At 53.3% G+C, this 11,061-nt stretch overlaps 1 protein-coding gene across 4 annotated transcripts in view; it reads left to right on the plus strand.

The window, feature by feature from the left end:
* Positions 1 to 10,188, plus strand: part of SSH2 (slingshot protein phosphatase 2) — a 90,152-nt gene extending 79,964 nt beyond the window's left edge. For all 4 annotated transcript variants that reach the window (XM_050981708.1, XM_050981709.1, XM_030232139.2 and 1 more), the window contains 2 exons: positions 1,918 to 2,761; positions 3,998 to 10,188. In XM_050981708.1, the coding sequence (XP_050837665.1) occupies positions 1,918 to 2,761; positions 3,998 to 5,956 (2,803 nt within the window). In that variant the 3' untranslated portion in view covers positions 5,957 to 10,188. The remainder of the gene's footprint in view (positions 1 to 1,917; positions 2,762 to 3,997) is intronic.
* The last annotated feature ends 873 nt before the right edge of the window (positions 10,189 to 11,061 follow it).

An 11,061-nucleotide genomic window follows, 5' to 3' on the forward strand; every position in this document is an offset into this window, starting at 1 on the left:
TGCTCACACTATCCAGTTACGGTTTTGTGCTGGGGTTATAGCAACTGAGATATGTTTTCCAGCTGTAAAATGAAAACCCCCTGCCTGCTTTTAGTCACAACAACAAGTGTGTTTTGCTCTTTGGGACTGTCATACTTCCTGGGGTTACTTAAACTGTCCCCTCCCTCTGTTGATAAACACAGCAAGGCTGAGCCAGGCCTGTTTCTGTTATTAGTTATAGATAAGTTACAGGAAACCAGTGTTTAGGATCTCCTCTGCCTTCTGCAGCTTGTGAATCAACAGCAGTTTTATACCCAAGCCTGGAAAGCTGGTGGGAGGTGTGGGGGGCTCCTGGTCCAAAGCTGGTGTGGGTACAAGCACTGGGAATGTTTCCCAGGGAGGTCAAGAGGCAGCTGTGGGCTCTGGGAAGGGAAGTGGGCTCTTGTTCTCTGACCTGCACCTCGTGCAGGTTGTCAGACTAGGGAACTGTCAGATTGAAAGATAGCACAGCACACCTCTGCCAGTGGTGCTTGACATCTGGTTTGGTCCTCAGATCTGTGCCAGTTGTTCACACTGGAGGGTAATTTTGACTTTCAAAATTAAATGTGCAGCAGAGAGCTGGATCTGAGCACTGAAGTGCCCTCAGAAAACACCAGCAGCTCCTGAGGCTGTATGAGCAGAGATGTCAGATGACATTCCATACAGAGCCCAAGCAAGAATCTGCCTCAGGAACAAGCCTGTTTCTGCTGCCAGTCTCAAACTGCTCCAAAACCCTCTGGAGATGGAGCATGTGCACCCCAGGACAGAGTCTTTGGCCTCTGATCTTGACCCTCCTCTCCTGTGTCAGGACCTGATTCTGCCCTGTGTCACACAGGAAGGTTGTCACTGATTATAGGGTTGGAAACATAAATCTGCAGTGGATTATTTTCCTTAGCTGTTGGGCACCCACAACTGAACTGGCACATGGTAATTAGCTCAGTACCATCTATTAATTAACTTACTGTGGCCACTGGATGTGTCTGGGAGTGCCTGCTCATGCTAGCAAGGGACTGGAGGGTTTTTGCAAGATCTGCAGCTCCAAGGAGGTTTCTGTGGTTTCTGTGTTCCTCCTAGGGGCAATGGGTGGAAACACATCCCTGTGGCTGTGGCCACTCAGCAAACCCTGGCAGCCTGGGCTAGCTCTGGCATTTCATGGCAAGAAGTTGCCTGCAGTGCTCTCTGTAAGCCCAGGTGCATGGGTTGGGGTTTTTGGCAGATGGAGTTGAGGAAGGTGATGCAATGCCACTGGCACTTATTTGGCCTTTCGATGGCTTTCCTAAAGGGGCTTTCCAGGAGCTGGAGGAGTTCTGAGCTTCCTTCCTGTGGAAGGTGGGTGGTAATTTGGGCTGTGTGTTTACTGCTGAGGATGTCTTGTGTGTTTTTGCACACACCCGCCTCTACTCATCCCACCCTTTCCCTTGGTTACAAGAGCCAGTTATTGATAACTGAAGTTATTCAGAGAAGGAACCATGAGGGAAATTGGACTTTATTCAGTGTCCACCACCTGCTTGTGTCCAGCACAAGAGGTTCTCTCTCTTCTGGTCACCACTTACCTGCTAGCAAATAGAAAAATGCTGGCTGAGAAAGGAGGACGAAATTCTGCCATCAATTAAACATTGCATTTGAGTGGATGGTTCCAGCAGTGCTGAGAATTAGGGAGGGCTGTGTGGAGCAGAATGGTGCCATGGAATTTAGCTCCTGGAAAGTGGCTCGTTACTGGGTCAGCTTCTCCAGCAGCAGGTCTGGCCCTGAACTGTTCAGGTGAAGCCACAGCTGTGGTCAGTGACTCCAGCATTTGGCACAGTTTCTGTTGTAGGTTATGTCCTCTTACAACAAGGTGGATCTGGCTGTGGTGTGTAGAAATTACTCACTGTTTTCTTTTGCTCTCCTTCCCTGCAGCAAACAGCGGCACAACAAACTCTGGCGCTCACACTCGGACAGCGACCTCTCGGATCACCATGAGCCCATCTGCAAGGCTGGGCTGGAGCTGAACAAAAAGGAGATCACCACCTCAGCTGACCAGATCTCAGAGGCCAAGACCAATGACAACCAGCAGCCCATGTCTCCCATCTACTCAGCTGAGCTGGACAGGGAGCAGCAGCTCCCAGAGAACACAAACATGATTGAGGACGTGTGTGCGAAGGAGAGAAGGATCCACTTAGAGTTTACTTGCAGAGACTTCCACACTGAGCAGATGGAGGACAAGCTGAACCTGAACAATATCAATGGCTGTACAGCAGGGTGCTGTGTAGACTCTGTCCCCCCTGACAACTGCCGTGCTTCTGAGGCCTTAATGCAGCTCCAGCACCCCTTGGAAATAACAGAGTTTCCTGATCTGACAGTGGATGATCTAGAAAAAGACGCCCTTAAGCCTGATATGAACGTGCACTTAGTTCCCATGGAAGAATTCACTTCGTGCTTAAAAGACTTTCCTCAGTCCCCAAACCAGAATTCCCTAGGTCTCCAACAGAACCCTCAGCCCGAAGTGACAGACCTCAGCACAGACAGGATTGATTTCTTCAGCGCTTTGGAGAAATTTGTGGAGCTCTCCCAGGAGAGCCGGTCCCGAACTTGCTCCCATTCCAGGCCAGAGGAGCAAGGGACTGGGAGGAATGGGGTCTCCAGGGTGCCCGTGCTGGAAGTGCCACCTGCTGCAGATGGGGGTGCAGATGCTAGAAGGAACAGCCCTGGAAACTCTCCTCAGCCATCTGATGACTCTTCCACAGATGAAGAGCAACAAAAGGTTAAAATAACTTGCTCAGGTTTTTTGGGAACTGCTGCTTGACCCTATCTCTATGCTGTTTTCTGCTGGCTGTGGGGTGGGTGTGGATGGGATTTTCTAGCCCTGCTTTCTCTGAACACAGTGTCTGGGGAGGGATTGCTAGATACTTCTCCCTTCCTTCACTTTTAGATACTTGCCCTTTTCTGCACTTTTTCCTTAAACATCAGTTTGCTGGCATTGGCAAGGCCATGAGCCGACCTTGACCTGACCTGCTGTGCTGTTCTCATGAGAAACTTATTTTTGAGTTTTGCATCAGGAGAGCAGAAAGGTGGGACTTGACCCACTAATATAGCCAGACCCTGAGCCCAGCCAACATCCCAAATCAGCATGGATATTTATCTGACTTGAGAAATCCACCAAAGAATGTGGCAAAACTGGCCCTTTTCCCTGGTTGGAAAGCACCAGCATTGGGGTAGTAAATCAAGGCAGGTGTAGAGCTTCCACTGCTGGAGGAAGAAATTAACCTGTCCAGGTCTGGAGTGATGGGATTGGGCACGTCATGGCTCACTTGTCCTTGGTAGAGTGATGGTCTCGACAAAATTTAGTAACCTCTAAATTTAGGTACCTTTTTCTCATAATTGCTTTTCAGCCTCCAGGACTCTCACAGGGATTGATGATGTCCGGGGCCATCATTTTCTGGGAGCTTCTCTTATTTAAATTCCATCCTGCATTGCTTGAATCTTTTCCATCTCCATGTGAGGCAGTAAGGCTCTTCCAAATATAATAGGCCAATGCTCTCTCCTGTGATTTGGCAGAGAGTGTCTGTGGGGACTGGGAGTCCCCCTGGCCATTTTCCTCCGGGAAATCAGAGCATTTCGATGCTTGGTCATTCTTTTTGCTGTTCTTCTGTTTGCTCCATACATGAGCAGAATTTGTCATGTTTTCAGTTCAAAATGGTATTTTAGCAGTATTAGGATTCTTTTTGTTGGACTTTTCTTCATTTAGAAAAACAAAAAAGCTACCTTTTCCTTGGAGTTTGTTGCAATTAAGGTTCTTAGATCTTAGTCTAAGTGACAATCCAGCCTGGAGTGTGTTAAATTCAATCCTAGAGATAGTAAAAAACCTACATAAGTGATCACTGCCACATGCTTTTTGTTCCTTTGGGAATGTGCACCCCTATTTTCTCTAACCTGCTGCTCTTTGCTCCATGTCAGCACAGCTGATGCACTTTGTAATTCTCCTGTTTGTGTGTTGCAGGAGGTCCCTGAGCTGCCTGGTGCAGGTCATCTCTCAAGATCCCACTCAGAAAATGCCATTTCTGTGAAGGAAATTATCACAGAGATTGAGTCAATCAACCAGGGAGCAGGACCTGCCCAGCAGAAAGAGGGTTCAGCCAACCTCAGCCAAACACCAAAGAGGAACACGGTGCATGACCTGCCAGTGGAGGTGATTTGGGCATCAGAAAAGTTGGAACAGAGTGAAGGAGCCTGTGCTGGACACCAGGAGAAGGAGAAGGACCCTCTGCCAACTGAGCAGGAAGAAGCCCCATCTCTGCAGCTGTCTTCTGGTAAATCAGACCTGGAGGAAAGCAGCTCTGGCGGGGAGCAGCAGGAGCCTCATGGCTCCATCAAGCCCGAGCCCAAGTGGTGCCCCGGCTCCGTCCGACGAGCCACGCTGGAGTTCGAGGAGCGCCTGAGGCAGGAGCAGGAGCACCAGCACACGGCCCCAGCCTGCACTTTACCCACCCGCAAGAACTCCAGGAACGACTCTCCTGCTGCTGAGCTCCTGCCACGGGGGAAGAGCGAGGAGCCACCCCTGGAGCTGGCTCTGGAGGGGGACAAGGCGCAGGAGGAGCCGCTGCTGCCTCCTGGGGCAGAGCAGCCAGTGGGCAGACACCTGCCTGCACCCCTCGGGCCCCCTGCCCAGGAGTCCCTGCCCGCAGAGCCCAGCCCCGGGCAGGAGGCAGCGGCACAAGAGCGCAGGACAGTGGTCTCGTTTGACGGGACGGAGGAGCCATCCCTGCCCTCCCTCCTCCCAAAGAGAATTGAAATCATAGAGTACACCCTGACGGTCAAGCCTGCGGAGCAGCGCCCCCGTACAAGCTGTGAGCAAGGCGGGCCGGCCCCGGCCACCCCATCTTTGGATGAAAACTTGAACCCCTCGATGTGCTTGGAGAAGGCTCCAGCAGATCCCTCGCCACCAGAGCACGCGGTACGCAAGCAGACTGCCTTCGCCCTGGGCAGCCCCAGCAAGGAAGGCAGTGGGATGTCTGCTCACCTCGGTGCTGCTTCTCCCTCTGCCCAGGTGACCTGTCCGCCGTCAGCCAGCCTCGAGCGCTCTCCTTACCCTTGTGTCATTCACCTGGAAGGTGTCACCGAGCAGAGCACAGGTACAGACGATGAGCTGGTCACACCGTGTGGCACCGAGGGAGATGCGACTCTGCCGTTCAGGGAGGGTCCCAAACCTCTCTGCAGGGGCAGTGCTGGCAACTCAAGGCAGCAGAGCAGCGAGAACTTCACCAGGCAGCAGCATGCTGAAAACATGGACCTTCTGGACATCTCGTTCCTGTGTTACAGCCTCCCCCACAGCTCCAGCAGCCTCAGCGTGGAGGAGCACTCCAGCAGCCCCGGGCCGGTGAAGCAGCGGGCGAAGGAAATAGAGGCTCGGATCCGGCACGCAGGGCTCACCAGACCCTCCCACATGAAGCGCTCGGCATCCCTGGCCAAACTGGACTGCCTGGAGCTCTCCAAGGATGACTTACATGACAGGGAGTCGGCCTCTTCCAATGCCAACCCTGTGCTTCTCACCTGTGTTGCTCTCGGTCGAGGCTTTTGTGGGGGGAGGTCAGAGAGGGGCTCGAAGAGCACGTGTGGGAAGCATCGCCTGTCCTCCCCAGAGCCCACAAAGCATTTTGTGGAACAGCTGAGAACAGCCGAGTGCATTGCCCAGAGCATGCCCGTGGAGAGGCCGCTGGCTCAGTACGCCAAAGAGTGCAGCTCCAGCCAGCAGAGTTTGTGCTCCAGTGCAGATCCGACGTGGACTAGCTCTGGGGAGGGCCCTCCGCTGCTCCAGGTGCAGGTCCTGGACTCCTTGTCTCCATCTCAAGCTCTGGCTGTTGCCCCACGGCAGCAGCACGGGAGAACTCACCCTCTGAGGAGGCTCAAAAAGACCAATGACAAAAAGCGGACAACCAATCCCCTCTACAACACGATGTGATCCTGGGCCCTTGGCTGTGATTTCTTACCCAGAACCTGTGGTGTTGCTTTCACACAAGGGGCAGGTGTAATATAAGGAACATGCACTTTATTGGTTAATTTTATATATATTGTCATTTTACTGTTCCTGGCGCATGTAGGTGTGGGTTGGTTCTTCTGTGTGTGACTCTGACTGCAGGACTGTTTGGGTTTTTTTTAAGTTTAACTCAGATAACCTCAAATGTTCTTTTTTGTTGTTATTGATAATTTGTTTTAAAAGAACACTTTTATTATGAGAAAATTGATGGTGGCTTGCTTTGGCAAGGTGGAGTTTTTGCTTACAACCAGATCCTAGTTCCTGACTTGAATTTTCCCCATGCCTTGAAATGGTGCTGGGCAGTTGGTGGGGTGAGAGCCCCTGTAAATGTGAAGGTTGTGCCAAGGTCCCTTTGTTTGGCATTTCTTTTATTCTGCAAACTGGAACTCCACCATGCTGGCAGATCCCTCACAAAGCTGCTTCAGGACAAACACCCTGGGCTCAATTCAGCTGGTGCTTCCCCATAAGGAGCACACAGGGGTAAATCTTCCCAGTGGATGGGCTCTAATAATCCTGGGCAGCACCAAGACCAGCTCTCCCCTCTGCCCTGGGGCACACAGAGCTCTCTGCTCTGTGCTGAGGTGGGGCAGAGCTCTTCCAGGAGCTGCCAGGTTCTCCTCTGCCCCCAAAGCCAGTGTTCTTTTAAAACAAATGTCTCATTAGGGTTTTAACCCTCCCATTACTTGAATACTGCTGTGGGCCTTCCAAGTTCATGGCCATATCATCTGTCCTCTGCCCTCTGCCCCAAAGCTGTTCTTGTGCTGCCTGAGTTTCCCTCTCTGCCATGCTCACAGGTGTTTCTGGTGGCTCCCAAAACTTGAGCTGTTTTTGTTACATGACATACTGCCCTCAATGCATAGCTTTGTCCTCTCTGCTGTCACTCCTAACTCTAGACCCAGAGGGAAAATACTTTCTGGAAGTTTATTCTTTTTTTGTTTTTGTTTTGTTTTGTTTTGTTTTTCTTTTTTTTTTCTTTTTTTTCTTTTTTTTTTTTTTTTTGCCTAAATTGTATATATGATATTTATATGACTTTTTTTGTCTTTTTTATGTTTTTAAAAAAAAAAAAAAAGAAGGGCAAGACTGCATTCTGTAAACTGGAAAACAAACCCACGTGACTCAAACTCAGTGCTGTTCTCTGTGATCTGCACAGACACGGGAGTGGATTTGACATTATAAGCTGTCTTCCCTTTCCAAAAGTGAGCCTGGATGCCAAATGTGTCCCTTCTCGTCCAGTCCTGTGTGACCCCCTGTTGTCCCACTGTGGGAGGGGCACTGTGTGTCTGTCCACCTCCTTCCTGCTGGAAGCTGGGTTCCAGGGGTGCCAGTTGGACATGGAAAGCCTTTGGCTGCTCAGAGCCTTTCTGCAGGTTCTTGCTTCCCTGGAGGAACTGTGTGTGAAGGCTCTGCTCCAAATTTCAGCTAATTATTTTGTGGTTTCTGAGCAGTTTGGCTAAATCAAAGCTCCTCATTTCTAGCTGTGTGCATCAGCAAGTTGTCCCTGTGCTGTAGGAGCAGAGGGAAAGGCCAAGGGGAGCTCTGGGTCCTGTCCACAGTCCCGTGGCAGGTCCTGTCTGAGCTGCTGCTTGGCTGGGGCCCAGACCTGCCCTCTGGGGAGGAGCAAAGCAAAGAGAATATGCAGAGTGGCTCAGGCTGCTGAAGCCCAGCATGGAGAGGACACGGTGTGGGAGGAGCAGCAGCCAAGCTCATGCCTAGAAAGCAGCCCTAAAGCTGCAGAGCCTTGCAGGCTCAGATGGGACAAACTCCCCTTGAGCTGGAGAGGAGCACATGGCACTAGAGCACTCTGGAGTATTGGGAAGCAGCATCTGCCTGCCCTGGGGAAGGGGTGTGGGGTGTCCTCAGCCTGCAGCTGCTTGGCAAGGTAATGCCACCTTGCTGCCCTCCTGCAGACCCCAGTGCTGCCTCCTGTGCTGCCTTGCAGCCTGGGCAAGGTCTGTGAGTCTGTCTGTGCTCCAGCAGCCATGAGCACTGTCCCTCCCTTTCCTCAACTCTGGCAGGGGGCTGTTACCCATGCTGGAGCACAGCCCTGACCCGGGTCAAACAGCACGTCTTCCCAGGCCATTTCAGTCACTAGAAGTCACCCAAGCCCCTGGCCCAGGAGGCCAGATACTTCTTTGGGACATTGAGAGACATGTGGCTTCTCCTAGCCCGCTCCAGCTGGCTCCGGAGCAGGGCAGGCACTGTGGAAAGGCCAAGTGGCTCATGTCATCTGCAGAAGGACAGGTTTAGTCCTTGCCTCCCCCACAAACTTCATCAGGCCCCACTGCCCACCGTTCTGACCCCAAGGACATGCCTGCCCACTGTTCTTACCCCAAGGACATGACTGCCTGCCCCTCCAGGGGTGGAAGGGACTGGTTGCCCCCAGCCTGCCTTGCATTTGGGGGTGTATGCTTGGCTGGCAGCATGTCCTGGTGACAAGGATCTGCTCAGGAGGGAAAAGCCCTGTGTAGAATTTTTTCCCTTGAGAAGGCAGGAGGAAAAGGATTGGGTTTCTTTGCCCAGCTTGATCTCAGGAGAAATGCCCTCTGGGAAGGGTCTTCAATGCAGACCAGAAATGCTGCTTCCTTCCAATACTCAGCTGCTCTCTGGGTGCTTCAGCTGGGGAGAGCAGCAGAGGGGCAGAGGCCCCTGCAGGGAGGTGCTTTGCTGTCCCTTTGTCCTTGGCTCTGGCCCAGCACAACTGGTTTTTCTCTGAGAAGGCTGTGGGCAGGCAGAGGGAGTCAGGAAAGGTGGTTCTCTTGCAGAGTGATGAAGGCCTTGGAGGTCTGGAGGCTCTGAGCAGGATGGCAGGAAGGGGACAGACTGGAGGGGTATGGACCTCCTTTTCCAGTGTCTGGGCAATGAAGCCACCAAGTCCCTGGCATCAGAGGTCTCTGCTGGGGACGATTGTCCCTTCTCCATGCTGGTGGCTCACGGGAGGTGATGTCTCTCTCCTGGTTCCTGTAGCCACCCCACAAGAGCTTCTTGTGACCTGCTGAGCACCACAGGGAGCAGCAGCACCTCCAGGATGCTCAGCAGCTGACAAGCCTTGCCGGGTAGAGGGGGTTTGGGAGAAACGTGTTGTTTTAAGGGCATTTTTGTACAAAGCAACTGTTCTTTGGTCTCTGGCGAAGCCTCTTGGAGGACGCTTTATTGTTTACATTGACTCCTGTACAATATCCCAGCCATGGCTGCCCCGTCCCGGCCGTACTGTAACGTGTGAGCCTTGCACAAACGGGCTGTGTGTGCGTGAAACTGGTTTTACACTGCGTTCTGTTGCACTCGGTGGTGTGGGTGGGTGCTCTGTGTGTGTGTGTGTGAGTGTGTGTCCGGTCTGCTTGAGAAGTTGTGACCTGTACAAATCTCTCCCCTCTTGGCCCTTTCCTGGGGGCACAGTCCCAGCGGGTGGCAGGAGGTGACGCCCTTCTGGGTCACTCGGATGTTTAAACTGAGCAGGGATTAGCTCAGTGTCCCTCTGCCAGCAGAGGCCTGGTGGAAGGGATCCTGCCCCATCGCCGGCTGCTCCGGGGACCTCCTGGGAGGAGTGAGCTGGGAATCCGTGGCCGCAGGGGCGCTGCGCCTGCCGGAGGCTCCAGGAGCCTCGCAGCTCTCTGGCAGGAGGAAGCCATACCCACCACAGGGCCCTGCTCCCTGCACGGTGCGTCCTGCCTTAATTTGGTCCTGGCTCCACATAAACATCCCTACTTCTCCCGAGGGGAGGGGCCCCAAGCCCTTGGTGTGGGGCAGAGGGCAGAGGCAGGTGCTGGCCTGGCGCAGCAGGGCCCGGGCTGGTGCAGGGCTCGGTGCCTGTCCAGCAGTGCTGCCAGAGGTGCTAACAGCCCGCCCACGCTGCAGACATCTCTGTTGGCACGAGAGAAGGTGCCAGTGCCTTTTATTTTCCTTTCTGGAGATGTGACGTCCGTGCGCTGGTTTGTAGGGATTGTCCAGGGCCGAGCAGCTGGCGGTGGGGTTGCGAATCAGGGAGGGGAGCGCTTCTGTCTGCCCCTCCTGGATCTTCCTTGGTGGCTGGGATCGTCCCCTTCCCCCCTAAAGACTTTATGACCGATGTGCTCAGCTGTTTTTAAATGTGAACTTGTGCACTGATGTGCAGATTCAATGTTCTTGTTACCGAATGAATAAAAGTTTTATTTTGAAGATGACAAAGGTGTGTGCCTTCCTATTTGGGATCGGGGCTGAGGGTGAGGGAGTGATCTGTGCTGCTCTCAGAGCATGGGGTGGCAGTGGGGGTCTGGAAAGCCAGAGCGGGGTTGTTCCCTCTCATGGATGGCCCTGTCCTGTCCCAAGTGATGGAGCTGTGCTTCCAAGCAGGAGGTACTTCCAGACCACACTGCAGTTGCAGGAAAGATTCCAGGGGTCGTGTATTTAAAACTGTCAGGATATGCTGCAGGTGCCTTCCTTGCACTGCTGCAGACACAGGAGCTGTGAGGAGGGTTCTGGGTTTAAGCTCCAAGGGGGATGTGAGGGTGGACACTGGACAACCTGTCTCTGGTTTTGATTTTGCTCCACTGTGGCAAGAAAGCAGTGCAAGGGTCTCTGTGGCCTTGCTGTAAGCAAGGGACTTGAAAAAGCCAAATTCCCTGGGCTCAGCCTCACCATCCACGCAGGAGCTTCCCACCAGGCCAGGACTGAGTGGGCACCAGGCTGTGGGGCTGTCACTGCAGGGCTGTCACTGTGGGTCTGGCAGTGTTTCTGGGGTGCCCCATCTCTTCCTCCTCCTCCCCCCAGCACCAGCACCTGGGAAAGGCTTCCCAGGACCTTCACTTGCTTGGGATGTACCTTGGAGCTAAGGAGACGGGACAGGGAGTGAGCCAGGGCGAGCAATGGGTGCCTCTGCAGCCCCCTCCCTCCCTGCCACCCCTTTGGCCAGGCAAACAAGGATGTCACCTCTTCCCTGCCTTTTTGCCAGCTGCCCCCTCCTGCCCGCTCAGCCAATGCTCGTCCAGCTCCACACGGTGCCCTTGTAGGGTCCAGGGCTTTGCTGCCTTTCCAGGAACCACTACTCCCCTCCCTCT

The sequence above is a fragment of the Serinus canaria genome, chromosome 19, assembly GCF_022539315.1.
Source record: "Serinus canaria isolate serCan28SL12 chromosome 19, serCan2020, whole genome shotgun sequence".
NCBI classification, from domain to species: Eukaryota; Metazoa; Chordata; class Aves; order Passeriformes; family Fringillidae; genus Serinus; species Serinus canaria.